Source organism: Thalia democratica, chromosome 4 (genome assembly GCF_965202585.1).
Source record: "Thalia democratica chromosome 4, ktThaDemo2.hap1.1, whole genome shotgun sequence".
Taxonomy (NCBI): domain Eukaryota; kingdom Metazoa; phylum Chordata; class Thaliacea; order Salpida; family Salpidae; genus Thalia; species Thalia democratica.
In genome coordinates this window covers 15,437,507-15,457,768 of record NC_139168.1, presented here as the reverse complement: position 1 = coordinate 15,457,768, position 20,262 = coordinate 15,437,507, and the positions used below count along the sequence as shown (strand labels likewise).

Below are 20,262 nucleotides of genomic sequence, written 5' to 3'. Positions count from 1 at the left end.
ATTTAATGGTCTGTACAAACTAATGAAAATTGTGCAAAACTTGATTGAGATCCTTCATTTATATAAAACAAATTGTTTTTTTTTTTCTTTCTGTTAGGTTTAAAAACGCCTTAAATAAGTATAATTATAACGTTAAGTGAAATTATTAAAAGATGATATTTTTATTTTAAAAATATGCCTTGAGAAAATTAATTGCATTTATTTTTAAAGAGAAAACTTGAAAAAATAGATAACTTTAGATAAAAGAAAAAAAATCTTGAATAAAAACGGATAAGATAAGAATAATAATGGACTCTTAATTTGCCATCATAACTAACAATAACGTTCAATATCAAATATTTTTCTAGCTTTTAAAATATATGTAACAACTTCGCTAAATATTTTTTTGTAATAAAACTATATTACTACGATTAACATCATACAATAAAATAGCACACATATTAAACTAAGATATGATATCAAGTTCGTTATAAGAGTAATGTAAGAAAATTTATTGATCTTTTGCACACATTAACCTTATTCCTCAGTATTATACTTATTCCTCAATATTATACTTCTCAATGTCTCTGTTATCGAATTTCGATATATTACTCGCTGTTTGTGGGAACTCTTACCATTTTACAGAATTTTATTTTCTGTTTGTTTTTTTTGTTTAACATTTTACTTCATAACAGATGAATTTGAAATTTTAGCTGATAAATATTTTTGGCTAACTTTTATTAAATTTATTTGTATTATTTTTGTGGCAATTAGTTTTATATTTATTTTTTTACACAAATACTTTTAATCCTACTTTGTAATCTCTTTAATGAAGTTTCTTTTATGTTAAAAATAGTACCTATTTCATATATAAGTTTTTTTATGTTGATATACATACTTAATTTAAATAGTAAAAGCTTTATTTCAATATTTAATTTAATCCTTGTAGGTTTGCAGAGCTATATAAGTTTAAATTAAAACTTAAATAATCTGTTACTTTAAGTTTAATGATAAGCATTAAGCTATATATTTTTAGTTAGTTATTTCTTTGATGAAACTGACTAATCTTTCTCTGAAATTGTTGCATCAAAATTCTTTTTATGCATTCAAATTCGCTTGATAAGTTCGGTTCCAGCTAATCCTGTGTGACGAGGTGATACAAAACTCAAAGTTATTTTTACACACTTCCATCCTGTAGTGTTTAGTTGCAAACTCTCACAAACAGTATCAAATTTACTTTCGTTTACTGGTGAATTCGGTGCAACTTGGTCTCTTCTTACTAGAAAATGTCATGTTAACCTCGAAACTCGACATGTGTCATGTTACTATTTAAACGGAGTGCACACACTAGTTTGTGTAACCGGAAAACTTGATTTGAATACAATTTCTACTATTTTTGTGGTCTTTCGGGTAAATCCGTCCCAGTGTAGAGTGATTAGTTTCACTTTACTTTGATCAGAATACAATATATGTCTTTGAAAGAAAAATATTAAGTTACTGCCTAAAGTGTTATAAAATAAACAAAAATTTTTTTTAAGTATTACATTTTTTTATATTATGTAAAGACTTTAAGCATAGCTATATATATTGAGTATAAAATCAAAAATGAGGTTGTTTTTAAAAACTAAATAGCATTTAAAATCCTTTTAGAATTTTGAGCTTGAGTTATATATTTTTTTTACTTACTATACTTTAATGGTTTTATGTCCGTAACATGCAAAATAAACATTTTTTAAATATTTATAACTGTTTTGCCACATGCGTTTTTATAATCTTCTTTTTGTATACTTACTTGTGAAATCATTATGTCTTCATATGATTCATATATTTGACTCATGATATCAGCTGCCTCACAAAAACATATTCAACTGAATACTGCCAGTTGTTTTAATATAATCAGTACTAAAAGTGTATTTTATGTTAAAAAATTAATTTCTTTATTCATATATTTTATCTTTTTTTCTCGTTGATTAACCAAGAAACAAGACTTTTGATACTTTGAATAGACTTTGTTATTTATTGATTGGAATTCATTTTTTTATTTTTTTATTGTTATTTTTTACTGCTTTGGAATGTTGATGAAGATAATAAATACACTTTAAACTGCGCAGTCGACCAAAAACATTGTTCAAAAGTTTAATTGGCTTATAAAAGTCAGTTCATAAATTTGTATCAATGTATTTCTTTATTTTTATCTCTAGCAAGCTCTTCCGTTTAAATTCACCAAGTTTTTGGCTGGATTTTATTGGTCTTAAATTTTACTTTTTTTTTCTCTACTAAACAAGGCATTTATTTTTGGTGGGTAAACTTCCAACAAAATTAAATTTTCCGGAATTTATACCACGGCCAATTTGGCAGAGATTTCATATCGGATTCTGTGATTAATTCGCGAATTTATTTATAGATTTTTCAATTCCCAGTTGCTCGATTAGTTGTTGTGTAATTTGTTGTGTAATTCCGTCTCAAATTCCCATACAATTTTCCAGCGGTCTTCGTACCAGAGTATTAAAAAGCATTTTTCACGTTGTTACGAATTTAAGCGTACTCTTGAATTTTTTTTATAAAAACTCAAATACTAAAGCCAAAGAGATGTATAAGGCTTTACATGTATAACTACAGATTTTCGTTTTTAGACAACTTATTAAAATTGTTAAATAAAACAAATTGGACATTGCAGAAATTTTAGTTTTATGGGAGTAGATATAAAAGAGTTTGTTTTTTACTTTCACTTGTTTCTGAAATTCAAAGAATTTTAATTAAAGTAACCTTTTTTGTGGATAGCAAGTTATTTAATTTTTGTCACAAAAATTGTTTAGATTTTAATAGAAGTAATTTAATTAATTTCCAAAACATAAATGTTTTAGATTTTTAAAGTTTGTATTGTGTTTATAAAAATAAAACAACTTGTTTGAAACAAAAAGTTCTTTTTTCAAAATAAATAACAAAGTATAATACTCTAATGAGAAACAGGAAATAAGGTACAAAAATATTTTTAATAATAATTTCTCAGCCCACTTTAAAACTATTTTTAGTTTTTCAATTCCCTTTAGAAGAAAAACTGTTGTTGAAAATTATTTATAGCTAGAAAGCTCCAATGCTTCATCTATTATTAAGTAACTATTTCCAGTATAAGATTAAAGTTGAAACTTTGTACCAAAATAACCTGATTTTGATTTGTTTCGGATTCATTGGTAAAAAAAGTTTCTAAACATGCCAGTCCAATGTTGTTCTCAGAAGTTAGGATTAAAACTTGCTGTTATTAAAGCTTATATAACATAACATTATGTGTTTAAAAACTTTTAGTAGGGAAATATCTGGATATTTCTCACTCTCTAAAGTATTGGTATTAAGATAATCGTTGTATGTTTGTGTGGTTAAAACTGAAAGCTGTAAAAAATTGTAACAATTACCAAATTCTTTAAAAGTTTTATTTTCTTCTCAAGTATAGATATGTCTATTTTTGGGAGTGTTTGACAGTTTACAACAAGTTTTGATTTTTTTTTTTGAAAAAATAATTGCACGTTTATGTATTGAGTATTTGCATCGAAACAAGCGACTTTTTATAGACTGTAAAGTTCACGAAATTCATTTGTTTATTGTGTTTCACAAAATATTGCGGTTTGCATATTTGTTACTAAAATTAAACACTTCCATTGTTATAACATACAACAAAGCGTAAGAATTAAAGTTTGGTTTTGTGTTTGGTCTATATTTATTTTGTAAAACTGTTAAGACGGTGCAAAAAAAAAAAATCTTATTATGTAAAGTTTATGTTTATAAAGTTCTGTGTAAGTTGATTTTTTTGGGATACGCAAATCAAGTTTAAATAGTTTTAAAACTAAAATAAAAACAGATTAATCAAATCGTTATAGTAAGTTTAATTTATAGAATTTTTGTTTAACCAAAATTTTTATGTTTATTTCATTATAGTAAACAAAACACTTATAAAGTCTTTATTAAGAGTACATGTTAGTCTCATCAGTCATATCTTTTAGTTATAAATAAAATTTAGACAATCAAGCTTTTATACTTTTCGTAACAAAACTATACGTTCATCATTATCAACGTTCAAATAATAAAATGAAAAACCAACGAAAAAACGTAACGCAGATAAATAGAATTATTTTTGTACTTTATCGTTTAATAATCAAGTTTCTTATCTACTCTAAAACATAATTTTCAACCGCTGTATTTACCTTACAGTTTATAAATAGCATCATGGTGTTTGTGCAGTTTAGCACAAAGCACTCGATTAAACTTTGAAAAATTCTCCTTTTTGTTTTCGGACGCTTCCTTTACAACTGCCCTGCGTGTAAAGCGTTGCAATTTGTATTTCTCATCAGTCTTATCAGGAAAAGTCACAAGGTTTGTATTGCAATCACTTTACTTTCCCACCTTTTTTTTGCTATTTTAGGTGTTTTTGGATGGTTTGTATTTTATGAGAAAATATTTTAAGGGTAAATTATTATTTTTTACTTATAAGTAAGTTAGAGAACAAATCATAAGGTTTTGAGAATCTTTTTCGAATACATAAAGACTATTTAGTGAGTTTCAGTTTATAAGTGTGATATTTTTGTTTGTTTAAGATTTTTAAATAGTTGATTGTAGTTGTAACTATTTAAACTGTATTTGAAAAAAAATATTTAGAGTTCTGCAAAATTTAGTCAGAAAACATTCAAGATAGTTGTATTTTAAGCTGAAGTAGCATTTTATAAAATGGTAAAAACAAAAAATCTCGTACTAATTTCTCACGACTTTGAAATATAAAGATCAAACTTCCTCAACACATTTCCTTTAAAGTTCGATTTCAAGTAAAACAAATATCATATGGCAAATTATTTTGTTTTAATAGGAAGTTTGTGTATTAAATATCCCGTTAAAAAGTATGAGAAAAAGTGAGAGCGTTCGTATTTACACAGAGTAGACTTGCTTGCAAAATCGCAATTTGGTGAAAGTTTGTTTATTTTTCTTCTGATGAATAATTCAAGCTCCTTTGTTGCCGAGCTTGTTTTGCAAGGGAGCTTTTTTCTTGAGTTTTCCAACAAAAACGAGCTTTTTTACTTGTTTATTTCAGTGTTGACAAGCCAGTCATGTTTTTTTCTTTGGTTTTTAATAAAAAAATCAATACTTTTTGCTTGCAGTGAGTTTAAGTTTAGCATTACTTAAAATTTTTTCATGTTTTTTTAGTTTTAAAGTTGGAAAAAAGTTATATACGAAACTTGTTTTTGAGAAAGTTCTTGGTTTGTTTTTACTTACTAAAAATAGTTTTAAATTAATTTACCAAGTATGCAGGTGAAAAGTTGAAAATTGCTATTTATAGTCTACTTGTTTAAAATATGTATAATTGTATATACAGTGTTAATAATTGCTGACTTTGGATATTTATTTATATTTTCGCTACTGTGCACTATTAGTTTTTTGTAAGCTATTTTGTTTTCTATATATAAGTTTTTGCACATTTGCGCTGAAAAACATTAATAAATAATAAGTATACTCACACAGTATAAACATACACCACTGTATATAATTAGCTCACTCAAAGCTATAAATTTAGTATTTTTAAAGTATTTCTAGATTCATTTTAAATAGTTGATGTGATGTTATTATATTTTCAAATTTATTATATTTAGTACTATCAGTTTAAAATTTTTGGATAGAATTTTGTAAATTTTTTTTTTTAATAAATAAAAAAATAAGTTGGCAACGTTTTAAATTTTGAGAGTTTCACACCGGAAACTGAATAAAGAGAAAGATTTTTTTAAATAAATGGCAAAATATTTGTGATGAAAACTTTAATTTTTAAGCTGCTTTTAGAGATTTAGTTTTCGTTTAACTTTAAATTCAATTTTCTAGTCAGTTGCTTGATTTTTATTAAAAGTTGTAGAAGCAAGTTGATATGAATTAACTTCATTTTATTTTAAGCTTGAAGTTCATAAAAACAAAATATATAAATCAGATTATTTTAAGAAAACATTTAAAATGTTTATAATTAATTATTTTAAAGTTTTTGCATTTTTAATTTTGAGTTTTATCCAAACTTAGTAAAACACTCTAACTTAAAACCCAAAAATAAATACTTCAAATAAAAAAAGTTTGAGTGAAAAAAAATGTTCTGTTTTCTCAAAGCTAATGCTTTTAACTTTAATTAACCGGATTTAAAGCATAAAATTAAAAGATTCTGGTTTTTTTAAAGGTCAAAGTTTAAACTTAAAACATCTTAATTTATTTATGTAAAAATTTCATGCTTTTTTTAAGTAAACAGAAAACCTTAAAATTAAGTTTAAAACAACAACCAGAATTGTTAAATTGTACAAAATGCAAGTTGAACTTTTAATGGCCTCACAAGACATTACTGCGTTTTAATAAAGTCGCCTGTTTCTTATCTTTGTTATGACTCAACAATGCAATTTTGTTGAAATCGTCCTGTTTCCAGCAATATGTCTGCAGCCGGTCTACGCAATTGAAATAAGGATTCAACCAAGCTTTTCTGTCACTTCAAAGCCTTTTGATATCTTGCAGCTTTTTTAAATCTTGAGAAAAATATAAATGCATCAGTTTCGCAAAGATTCAAAATTTTCTGTTTAGGCTCGACTATTTGTAGAGCTACAACTAGTTTATCTTATAATAAAGCCTGCATGTTTTTTATGAGTCATAGGTGCTGACAAAATCTTGTTTGCTGACAAAATCTTGTTTTATATTTAGAAGTATGATAATCGTTTTCAGATAAAAGTTAAGGTGACTCAACCCTTAAATATTGTATAGTTTTAACTGCAGCTATAAAATAAATTATCTTCTTTTAAAATGTAATAAGGGAGTAGGTCAGTCTTGCTTACGCTTTATTGTTGATAAAAATAAGAATAAAGGGTTTTATATTCAAGTAAAAAGTTTTGTCAAATGTATATTTTTATATATACAAAGTCCAAATTAACTTTATGGATGTTGAGATAAATTTTTATTGAGTATACCATTTATATTTAAATTTCAATTGCTCATAAGTTTTTCTTAATTCATAACTATGATAATTTGTTTTTATATTGTAGTTATATATAAATACTAAAATTGAAAGACTTATTCAACTCAGATTAAGTTGAACTTTATTAACTTGAAATTGAGTTTTAAATGATATGTTTAAACTTATTTTGAATTTTTTAAGCCGTTTTTATGACTTAAAATTAACAATAGATACACGAGTTGCATTCAGATCAATAAACTTATGTTTTCAGTTCTTATTTCTCATTGAATTTTACAGTGACTTTTGAGTTTCAAACCACCAAGGGTTAAAATGCGTTTAATAAATTATTCTTAGGGTTCGAAGAAAACTTTTGCATAATACATTTGAAATGCGTTTAAATCGATTTTTCACAATGAAGCATTGTTAAGTTGAATTCAAACAGAGAGTTTATCCATTTGAAGTCGAAGGTATAAATAAACCGGCCATTAGTATTTTGCTTTATAAAGTGTTTATATTAAATGAAACGTTAAATTCATTTTTCATTGAAACAGTTATAAAGCAAAATATAACACTTTCTATCGTTAGGAAAAATTTTCTAAACCGCTCATATATACTAATGTGTCAATAATGACCGTACCAATGACCTTGAAAATTTTATATTAAAATTGACAACCGTACAAAGAACAAGTAAAAAGTCATTAATTGTAAGTAGCTCAAGTAAACGGGTAATGTTATATTTATCTTTTGTATAATCTTAAAATTTAGCCTTGCACTGTAGCAAACTCGTTTAAAGTAGATATGTATAATAAACGATTTGATAATTATTAAAGAAAAACAGCTATTGACAAACATGTTATTATGTTGCTTACACAAAAACTAATTTGACAATATGATGATCTGCTATGTACAACTTAATATATATTTAAATATAGGAAGACAGACTTTATTGTCTATAGTAGTCAAAACTTCTTAAAAGAGCTAACCATAAATAACCTTGCATTATAGTTCTGCTAATATTACCAAGGTAAGAAGATTATTGACAAAAAGCCGCTTTTAAGAGCCTTGTTTTCAGTAAACAACCGTGAAGATTGACCCCGGATTTAGAAAACATCAACAATCATTCAGCAGCAGATTCTTACCTGTTTCACAATTACTTCTACTTTGTAGTTTTCTTTGCAGTTTTCTTGTAGCAGCAAATTAGTGCACACGAAATTAGTCAGCGGCAAAATTACCCATCTTGTTTGTAGTATGAGGGCTAGTATATATGGGTCATGTGGGTACAATGTGTAGAAAATGTGTTTGGTAAATATTTACTTTTTTGTTTTTTCTCTTAGTTTTTCAAATTGAACAGATCCTAGTTCTGCTTGTTTTAAATATGAAAAGGTTATTTGATAAGTGATTAGATAATTGTTTATCTATACGCAGTAAAAGCTTAATAGCTGTTTTTGGTTTTTGAACGACGTTTCACGTTATTATGACACTAAAGTAAAGTTCAACTAGGTACTGATTTATGGTTGAGCCAGTTTTTTACTCAAGTCATTTTTTTATCACCGTTGGCTGATTAGATTTTTTTCTCAAATTTTTTATTTATAATTTTTTCAGACAAGTTTTTGCGACCGTCTTGCTAGCTTCTTGATACATTTCTTTTAAAGAAGTGCGTTTCTTAGTCTAGTCATTAGATACTTTTTGTCTATTTACTTTTACTGCATAAGTCTGAACTTTAGAAGACGATGATTTGAACATGTTTTTTTCCCATAGTTAGACTTTTTCAACAAAATTTTAAAAACAAAAACATCAATTGAGAAACAAGTTTTGTAGCTTGTTTTCTTCCACAAATTGTTTGAAGTCAGTTCATGCGGGTTTCCATACCGGTGTGTGTTTAAGTAATGTCAATTCCACGTCAGTCTGTCTGCCTTGTTTACAATATGAAGTTTATTTTTACCCCTTTTTGTAATTACATTTGAAATTTGCCAAGCGAAGTATATGATGAGTGAGGTAAAAGGAATTTAAATAAAATAATTGTCCATCTAACGCCTAAATGTTCAGAAACCTTTATACCAATATTTTTATTTCTATTTATAAAATGTTTTTGATTACTCATTTGCTCACTACAATGGAGCTTTTTTTTTCTTTTGTGATTTCATTTATTTCCTCCTTATAATTTGTTTGAATGCCTTTTTTCGATGGCACTTGAATTTATTTTAAGCACAGGGCAGTATTAAGAGCCAGTTTGAATTTGAATTGCTTTATTTTCTAACCAAGTTGTTTTTGAAAGGATTTTAAAAACAGTTGAATTATTATTTTATTTAAAGTAAAGGCTTAAAGATTAAATATTTTGATTTTTTTATAAAAGCCCGCAAAATTTTTTGTTGAATAAATTAAATAAACTCTTATGTTTATAAATGAGCACAAACTATATTTATGTAGAAGTTTTTCTGTGACTATAAGTGTTCATTGTAATAAGCATTTACATGTAGGTTGAAGTTTAGTTTCAGCTTATTTATAGAATTAAAGTACCACTTATTAGAAGGTTTTTATTTGTTTATGGTTAGTGGTTATTGCAATTAATGTAAAGTACTTGTAATTTTTAAAAACATTTAAGATTTTTTGAGTTTTTTGTTTTTAAAAAGTTTAACGAAACTTAACATTTATTAAGTAGCTTGTTTTGTGTAGCTTACAAATTTTTAGAAATTAAGTCAAATTTTGGTTATATAGTTAATTTTTTATTTATAACCTTTTAAAGCTAATTATTTGAAATTACAAAAAAAGATTAAACAAGATGTTTTTTATTTATTTTATAAATTTTTTTTAAGAATTTATTGATCAAATAAAAAAACAATTATGTCAAAATTAAACCTTGAAAAAATACAAGTGATCTTTAATGTTAACATGAATTACCACTGAAGTTAACTTGAAAACAGAATTTTTTATTTAAATATTCAAAAAACAGCAAGTAGCAAATCAAATGTCGTCGAAATCGCCGGAGCGTGACGAAACCCAGCAGCCAATCAGCAAGTCGGAAAAGCTGGAGAAGCTGGAACGCGTCATGCTGGACGCTTACAAGCTGTACCAGGACACCAACAAGCACCACCAGGTCACGACCAGGTGTGACGTCAACAGGTGCGGCGATGACGTCACACATCAGCGGTTGCTCGCGGAAAGTTACCACAACTACTTCGAATTTGCTAATGTTTGTTTTTATTTCTTAATAGGTTACTATAATTACTTTGAATTTGATTTTTTTATTGAAATTTTAACACAATTACTGAAATTTGCCAATGTTAGTTATTTTATTTAATAATAGTTACAATTTACAATAACTACTTCGAATTGTTTAAAGTCGGTGTTTTTTTTAAGACCTAAAAATTAACAAAAATGCTTTTAATTATATATTATAAAACAAGTTTATTCCAAACATTGAAAAAAATATTTTGAGTTTAAACATTTGAGAAAAAAAAGTTGGCTCCATATATGTTAAAAGTTTAAAATTTTTCTTTAATCAGCACATCAGTATAATGCAGTTTTTTTCCAATGCTAAAATTCTACTTCATTAATAATTTACATATTTCATGCCAAAATCCTAAGTATGAATTTCATGTGATATCTCTGTATGAGAGCTTGAACTAAGTAATTATTTTTCACTTTTTATCTGAACATTACTTGTCACATTTATTTATTAGAGATTATTTAGTGTTAATTTGAGTATTCAAATATATGTTTGTGAATTTAAGATGATTAGTATCTTTTGTTGAAAACGTCTTTTGTCACATCTCCATATTATAAGTAGTTGAGGATTTTCAAAAAAAAATTATCAGAGCTTTTGACTACATTTGGAGCTTTTCTAAATTCATTTACAAAAAGTTTATAAAAAAGTCTTACTGTAGTTTACAATTTAGGATTCAATACGTTTGAATTACTATTTTTACTAAGAATAAATAAAAAGCATAAGTTTTTTTAAAACTAAAAGTATAAAAACTTAAAACATTACATAATTTTTTTTTCAAGATTTTATTTCCTTGTTACTAGGAAAAATTCTTTCATCTATTTATAATGCATTAAAAATAACTTTTTTATAAAAACCTTATGATAAGTTGCATGTATTTTTCAAAAAAACATGATAAATATTGTTATTAAAGTATTTTTTCAACAACAACTATATTAGGCTACAAATGTTCCATACTGTTAAACTATTTGAAAAGTTATTTATTCAGCAACATAAAAACCTATTTTTTAAGTTTGTATAACAAAGCTTAAAGATTTTTTTCCAACTATTGATTTGTAGTACTTTTAAATTATTACTAGAACTTCTTTTATTAAGGTCAACTGTAGTTAATTAAACTGATAAACAGGATGTTTTTCTTTGTTAAGTTCAACATTCTCATATCAAAACAAACAACTTTTAAAAGCACGTGACTAAAACTAAAACCACATTACAGGGCAAGGAAAACGGTGTTCCCCCCGTGGTGAAAGTAGAAACTATCACCGATAGTCAGGTCCCCAGTTTGCTGGATAAAGCCATCAAGTTCTGCCAGATGAAAATTAAGGTTGGTATATTTAAAAAAAAAATTCATGTAACTTAATTAGTTAGCTAAACATATATGGACAAATAGATAAATATAGTCTATATTTTGTAAAAATTAAACATTAGGTCTTGTATGTTCTATGCCAATTTCAAACTTAGCTTAATTAAAATAATAAAGTACTGTAATAAAGCATTTTCGTCTTCAATAATGAAAAGATAAAAATAATTTACGACGCGAAATTTTCCACTTAGTCGAAATGAAAACCCGATATGTATTTTTCAATTAATTCAAGAGACCGCGCACGTCAATGAATGGTGGATTATTTATGAGATTTGAGAATGTTGAACTACACGGCATATGGTTTACAACCGAGAATTCTATTTTAAACCTTTCTGGTTAATGATTAATGGCGTTTTGGATTGTAAACCTTAGAAACGTTTAATCTTGACTTTTGTCAGTTGAAAAAAAAATTCTAGCAAAATTTTTTAAATTAAATTAGCTGTTGTTTTATATTATGTCGTAAATAATTTAATTTTTTGTATTTAGTTTTACTTAAATTGTAAAATTCTGATATCAACAGCTTTAAAGACAATGATCAGAAAACTCTACATAGTTTGTATTTAAACAAAAAATTAAAAATATTTTTATTTAAATCAGTGCTTCTTGTATTAGTTAGATGTTATAAAAACTCATATAACAAAACTAGTAATTAAAAATGGTAAAATGAGTAGATATTTAAAAAAAAACATTCGATTTACTAAATAGTTTAACAAAACAAGAAAATTTCATTAGTTGATAAAATTATGTTTTCCACTAAAAATTTAATATGTAACAAAAATCAGTATAAAAATACTTGAGTTTTTGCATATATTTGAACATGATTTATTTTACAAGCAGGAAATTTTTAAAGGCCTTACAATATTGTTGCAGTTGCAAATGCAGTTTTTTTGATAAACCGCTCATTTTTATTAAAGTGTAAATGTAACATATTTTAAATATATAAACTTTTTTATGTAACGTATTTGTAACAACGTTATGTCAATTTGCAACCTTGAAAACTGACGTTTATTTTACAAGAACATTTTTTGTAAATCGTGAAAAAATTTACGTTGTTCTGAATACTCGAAATATTTTAACAACTAGTAATTTGTACGCATTCTTTTACGTTGTATATTATTTATTAAGTGTAAAACTTTTAAGTTTTATACATTTTATTTAGTTTTATATTTAACTGTGTTAATATTTTATATCCATTGTTTTTGCAATACCATAATTATTATATTTTTCTTTTTTTTTTTCTTGTTTTATCCAGATAAAGTCTGGATCTTTATTCGGGAAAAAGAAGTCTAGTTCAAAATTATCAAAAAAGAGTGGAAATTGAAATAATTTTGTCAAAATTTAATATGCTAACTTTATTTAGTGAAAAATTCAATTTATACTTGGCCACTTTGATCTAGCATATTGTAATGTGTTGTTTTGTTAAGTTTGTTTGTAAAAACTACAGCCATGTTTTGTGTTAAAAGTTCAACTAATAAGTTTTTGTTTAGAATATTTTGTCAATTACATTAAAATTTGTACTTATAATTGTTGTAGTCTTTTCGTTTTGTTTTTCTTCCATATTTAAATGCTAGCTGTACTTATATAAGATTTTTTTTTACTTTTATTTAAGATTTTAATAAATTTTCATAAAATAGACATTTTTGTACTTAACATAACTGAAATTCAATAAAATTAACATTAATAAAATGGTTGTTGTAGTTTTTATTTTGTTTACATGTTTTATATGTGTTAGTTATAATTAGACGTTATAAATCATAATTATATTGTCAAAACAGTTTTAATTAAGCCTTAATGTTCGGTTTATACTATATGAAAATCATAACCACTAACTTATTTTATCGATTGAATTTTTCATATGAATAGTATATAGATTAATAATTAAAAAACAAACATTTGAAAAAACGCCTGAAATAAAAGTTTTTAGCTTTATATTTTTTCATCAAATTTAAAGTTTAAAAAGTTATATAAAAGCATTGTAAGCATCATAGTATTTTTTCTATCAAACTTGTTTTGTTTTAAATTCATTTGAAGAAAATCTATTATAAAAAGTACTTTTATATATGAAAATTTAAAATACAAATTTAGGTATAAAAGTACACTTAGGTAAAAAACCTTTATTAAGTATTTAGTGTCAAATAATTTTTATACATAGATATAAAACTTCAACTAAGTATTTAAAAAACTTAAAGTAGTCATCTATCACATGAAGTACTTTTTATTAATCTATCTTTAGTTTTGTTCCTCTTACCCGAAATAACACTCTTAAAATAACCAGAAAGCTCAATTTCAAGAAATTTTTGCTTGGAAAATTTAGTTTTGTGTATTTATAGCGCTCCAAAGGTTAATTCAACGTCTTTTTATAGCAGCTCTTGCATGGGCAACACAAAAATAGAAGTTCCCTACGCGCTTCTAAAGACACTTCTAAAATTAACAACGATGATTGAATTTAAAATCTGTTTTTAGCTTTTAAATTTGGCTAAGATTACAATTAAAAATGAGGCTTTGTTTTTAGGGCTTTTAAGAAAATAGAATGATTTATATCGAGACAAAAAACGTTTCAGTTGATAAGCATAAGTAAGAAATTTAAACTGTTGTTTTACTTTTGCTAAAAAATATTACTGTTGATGTTTTCATATAAAGTATTTTCTTGTGTTGTTTTTTTTTGTATAAAATGCTTGGTTTTTTAAGGATTTTAGCTAATTTTTTCAATTTGTTCGGTACTATTTATTACTATTAATAACAAATGCCGTTATTTACAGACAAAAGATTACTTTTGTAACTAAAAAGATATTATATGTCCACTATAATAGTTTTCAACATAATAGTTCAATTAATTAAGTAATTAAAACTTACTTAAAAACAAAAACTTTAGATTAAAATTTTGTAAAGAATATTATTATTTACAATAAAAAAATTACTTCTAATGATTTCAAAAAACTATTTGTTATATATTTTTTATCAATACACTAATAGAATCTTATAAGTTCTAAAATAAGTTTAAGTCCTTCAAAAATGCAATAAATAACTAATGAATTCTGCAGTTTTACAAATAAATAAATTTTATAATTGAGTAAAATTATTTTTTTTATCAAAGCATTTTATACTGTTGAACTTAAGGTTTTAAAAACTAGTAAGACCTCGTTTAAAAAACTTCTTCACCAACCTTATTAAGCTTAAATTTTAATAAAAACAATAATCTTTTAACTTCAAAAAAAAACTTATCTTTTTTAAAAAGTTTCATTTAATATAAAACAGTTTTGTCAATAACTTTAATACAACGATGTTTTTTAAACAAATAAGATCTTTTTTAACTAATAATAATTATTTTAGAAAAATATTTAACAATCATTTATGACGTAACAGAAAGACAAACCGTCACAATCGTCAGCTGTTGCGTCACAAACCACGAATCAGGAAGCATCCAATCAGAAGAAGCCTTTGGTGAAATTGACCCCGAAACCCAAGATAGTGCTGACGACGTCGCCACCTGGCGGAAATAAAAGCGCGTTCCACCAGTTCAAGGGGGTGAGCCACCAACAGACGGGTGGGGTGGGTTCACTTGTTTAGATTTAACTTATGTTGTTTTTGATCAATTTTTATTTAATTAAAACTTACTATAATATATTGATAGACCAGTGGGGCGAATGAGATTGTTTTTATTAGTTTAAATTTGATCAATTTACCTTAGTTTTTTATAAAATTGCTGTTTTGTTACAACTTTTATATTGAATTGCAACAAATAGAATTTTTTTAATTGTATTGAAGTTTTAGAAATAATTTTGGTCATTTAAATATTTTTTTACGAACTTTAGTTGACTTTTTCGATTTTTTTTATAAAAGAAATTTACTTGATGTTCAAAAAAGATAAGTATTTTATGATTTATTTATATCATTAGGCAGTTGATCAAATTTTTTAATTAAATTTAACATAAACTAACAATTAAGTTTGCAAGTTTTGTTGTTAATATTATTTTAAACAACGGTACTGATCATTTTTAGCACAGTTTAAAATTTTCAACAAAATGTTTACATGAGTTTTAATTTTTACTCATTTTATTTAGTAGCTAAATCAATCTTATTCAAAAGTATTAAAATACCTACTTATTGCAGACAACACAATCAATCTAAGTAACGTTCATTTTCAGTTTACAAAGTTTAAAGAGTAATTAACTATTTTTGCACATCTAAAAACCTTATAGCTTTATATTTTGTTTGATATTTTTTTCTTTTAACTGGTTATTAGGTATTGGAAGAATAAAATAATACCTCAATACTTAAATCAATTCCAACTAAAATACTCGTACTTATTTAAAATATCCAAACTAATCTGATTATTTTTAATCTTGTCTGAATTTTTGGTGGTTTACTTTTAAGTGAATTAATTTTCGATTACCAGTGTTTTCTATAAAAAGAACTTAGTGCAATTTTAAATAATATAAATTAACATTTCCAGCAATTAGTCTTTTGATTTTCTCATACTATTTATTAAAGTTATATTTTTTGGCAGTATAAATATGATTTCCTTAGTTAATTAGTTGTTCAAGCAGTAAAAGAATTTTTAACATACATGTCTATTTTTTTATTACTATCATTTTAGTAACAAAACCTTTTTATGCAAAACTTTATGCACGTAAAATATTTTAATTTATATGCTGTTTTATAAATTATATGAAAAAGTTAAGTATTTTATGTTATAATAATGTAATAAGATTACCACAAATAAAAATAAGACGCTTTTCAACGAATAAAACGTTATGATAAAAAATAAATGGACCCATTTTGAATGACAGTGTATTTAAAGTATTGGTTTTACCTAGTATAAAAAATTTGTTAAACTTAATTTCAAAAGTTAACAACACTTAATAGTGTTATGGTTGTGTCATTACACAAAACAGAAAATTGATTTAAAATGATAATTTTCGTAACATTTTTTAAGAGATAGTGTTTAACTTGAAGCCTTCAAACAGGTGATGTTAGTTCAGAAGGAAGGCCAGAAACCTTACACCAAAATCACTTCCTCAGTAAAACCTCCTCTGAAAAGACAGAACTTCGACAACCTCAAAATACCTGAGCACCACGGTTTGTTACGTCATAATGTAAAATGTTTCTCATATTGTATGTTACAGCACAAACACTTCGAGTTAAAGATTATTTAGAAGATTACTTAAGTAATACATTTGATAAAAAAAATTTCAAAGGTTTGTAGTGAGTATAATTTTCAACTTATAGTTATTTGAGGAATAAAAAAGATAGTTTTTCAATTTAGCATAACAATTAGTGTCATTCGTAAGCCATTTGAAGATTTTATGCTTTTAAATTTTTTAATCATATTCCAATCATTCTTATAGGATTAGAAGGAATGATAAGAAATGAGCTCAGGAGAAGTTCAAGCGTTCCATCAAACAAACAGAACAACAAACAGAAATTGTTCAGAACAGGAAGTCAGATGGTTGCTGGTAGCACTCTCTACAGGTTTGTGTATAAACTTCTTTATGTTTGTTTGTTTCTTTTTGTGTAGTGTGTTTAAAAATAACACAAAGTAAAATAAAATGCAACCATTGTACGGAAAATGTATTGTACAAAGTTTTTCGTGATGCAACTATTTCATAAACATTTTTTTTTTAGTTACAATACGCTTAAATTCAAAATACAATTTTAAATAGTGGTGTGACACGGTGTATTTGTACGGAAAAGTCACTTATAAGTACAACTTTTTAGACTGAAAACGTCAATAAGAAACGGAACTTCTGCAGCTCTCATCAGAAAACCCAGTATTACCGGTTTGTTTTAATTTAATAAACATAAAATGTGATAATGTGGAAAATAAACTTTAACTTTTTAAGACTTTATAAACTTCTCAATTCTATCTGTTTCATTCTTATTCAATTTTTGTTAATTGTTTTATGCATATGCTGTTTTAATATCAATACTTTAAGAAAATAATTTAATTTTGTTAACGTTTTGCTACGTACTTTATACTATGTCATCACTATGTATATACATTATTTTTTATTTCAAATATAAAACAAACAGATCAGGAAATCATTCAAATTTCCGACGAAAACTCCGACTCCTCCGATTCCGACTTCAGCGACTCGGAAGACTCAGTCAATGACGTCACCAATTTCAACTATGACGTCACAAACCGGCCCTCCACCTCCGCTTTAGTCCCGCCTCCTTGCAAAAAATCGAAGCCGCCGACGCTGGACACCCAAACTTCCCCCACCGCTACCCTGAAGGTCGTCATGACAACCGCAGCCACCTAGTGAGAGTTGTGTGGCGCCACTTGGCGGTAGAATTTTTTTGGAAAATGTTTTCGGGGATGAGTTATAAGAAAGGAAATTATTCAAAAGGGTTTTTGTTCCCTTTTTGAACTTTATTTTTTGTTTTTTTTTTTAATATGGATTATGAGTAAAAAATTTTATGACCTAAAAAATTTGTTGTATAACGGGAATATAAAAAAGTGGTTTTTTTCTTCGTTTAACAGTTTTTGATGTTGTTTTATTGTCTGATTTTTATGCGGCTTTTTTCGTTCCATTTTTCGACTCTCAGTGCAGTTTTTTTTATCGTAAATACGTTCTGTTAATAATGTAAACTAAGTTGAAAAAGTTTTAGTTTTCACATTCCTGTAGTACTGTAAAACATCAGATTTATTTTTTGTACATTGCCTTGTATTACATAGAGTTTAAAAAGTAGAAGTTTAAAATTATGTATTAGATAAATATTCCGAGTTTATTTTTTATTATATTACTCTGCTAGCAGTTTTTTTTTGTGGAAATAAGATTATGTTACTTAAATTTGTTGTAGTTTTTTTTCGAATATTATTATTTTTGTTAATAAACCATACTTTTTATTTTGTTACATATCCAGACAACAAGTTTTTATAAAGATGTAAGAGAATAAATAAAGTATACTAAAAGTTTAATTTGAATAAGTTTTATTTAAATAAAAGATATTTTCAAGTCCTCATAAAACCAAAAAATTTATTAATTTTTCATTTTTTATTTCAAAAAATTAGTACTTAAATTTCAACTTTCACATTTTTAAGATGAAGAGCAAATATTCGAATTAATTTTTAATTAACTTAAGTAGTTTTTGGTAACTTATAAGTGCCTTAACTTTTTTTGCGTAATTCAGTAAAAATATTTATTTAAGACAAGTATTTATAATGATTTGCAAGTTACAAAATTATTCAAGCATTACATAAGTATAAAATAGATCGTGATCAATATTTTAATTGCTTGCAATTCTTTTTAAAATATTAATTTCAGTTTATTTGAGGTTCAAGAATAACTATTTTGTTACTATTATTTAATCGTCACGATTATCTTGGGTCAAAAGCTTTTTACTCGAAACGATCAAGACTTCCTGAAAAAAAGTTAATCTCAGATTTTTTTATAATAACCTTAAACGTGGTTCATACACGCCCGGCGAAATCATCTATTTTGGAAATTTAGCAAATTTTTAATTCAAATGTTTGAAAATTTGTTAATTTTTTTTGAACATGTTATTTGGTGAACCATTAAATTGTGAATCTTAAACTCAATAAGTATCTGTTTTTTCTAAGTAATATGCCAAATATAAATTTTTTTAAAAGAATTTGAGAATCTTTTTTTGAGTTGGCATTATAATCTTTCCTGCCAGCTAGCTTTCTATTGACTCGTTCAAGAGATCTATAACAAAAGCTTTTACAGTACAGCTTGGTACTTCAAGTTTTATAATTCCTAGTATAACTTATGCTTACCATAACAACTTTTTTATACCGTTGTTTGACATAAGAAGGAACAAAGAAATGCAAAGGTCGCTAATTTTTTTAAATTTGTCCATTGAAATTCTTTGCACTTTAATCAAACTTTTTTGTAAAAGTACTTAAAATTTAGTAGTATCTGTCACTACCTGACATAATGAAATTAAATATCAAAACACATATTTGGTATAAGGAGTGATAATGAGTATATATATTTGTAATAGCTTTGTTTAATAGTTGAACTACTTGTAAAAATTATGATGCACAGTAACTTCATTTTTTGTAAACTACTACATACAGATGATTTAAAATTTTTTACATAAATTGTTTATACCATGTTTTAGTTGGTTAACTGTGTTTCTTATTATGTAGTGGTTTAAAATTTCTTAGCAGCTGTTTCATTATTAAAACTATTGTGCAATGCACAATTTGCGTACAAATAAAATTTTTTAGAACCCTTTTTAAACAGATCAACACATTAAAACACATAAATACTTGAAAAAAAATTTAATAATAAACAATAAATTAGTTTGTTCACCGTATATGCACGCACTCTTAGTATAAACTTCAATGATGCTTTTTCGAGATATATCATTAAATCAGTATAAATTTATCTATTAATTTAATATCTTTGAATGCAACAATAGTTAAAGTTTGAACACAAAGCTATTAGAAACAAAGAATAAGAAAACTCAAAATACTACAAATTATAATGTTACATATGTATTGTTTATTGAACGATAAAAAAGCGCTCATAAAGTTTGGTCTAAGGACCTGGTGTACGGAAAAAAAATTCGGTTATAAAGTCATACACCACATGGTTAAACAATATCTTACAAGCTAAAAAATTAAAAATTTTTACTCTGACATTTTAAATCTAAAAGAAATAAAGCAATCAATAGAATGAAAAAACTTAAACAAATATTTAACGAAAATTAAAACATTTATATTTTTACTTAAAAGTTTTATTCATAATGTACTCAAAAACTTGTCTAATAAAA

At 25.5% G+C, this 20,262-nt stretch overlaps 1 protein-coding gene across 1 annotated transcript in view; it reads left to right on the top strand.

Moving 5' to 3' along the window:
• Positions 1-18,268, top strand: part of LOC145833070 (calcineurin-binding protein cabin-1-like) — a 67,823-nt gene extending 49,555 nt beyond the window's left edge. Inside the window, exons 42-48 of the mRNA XM_082940269.1 lie at positions 9,882-10,121; positions 11,368-11,475; positions 14,878-15,063; positions 16,482-16,593; positions 16,863-16,986; positions 17,233-17,294; positions 17,548-18,268. Of these exons, the coding sequence (XP_082796395.1) occupies positions 9,882-10,121; positions 11,368-11,475; positions 14,878-15,063; positions 16,482-16,593; positions 16,863-16,986; positions 17,233-17,294; positions 17,548-17,780 (1,065 nt within the window). The 3' untranslated portion in view covers positions 17,781-18,268. The remainder of the gene's footprint in view (positions 1-9,881; positions 10,122-11,367; positions 11,476-14,877; positions 15,064-16,481; positions 16,594-16,862; positions 16,987-17,232; positions 17,295-17,547) is intronic.
• The last annotated feature ends 1,994 nt before the right edge of the window (positions 18,269-20,262 follow it).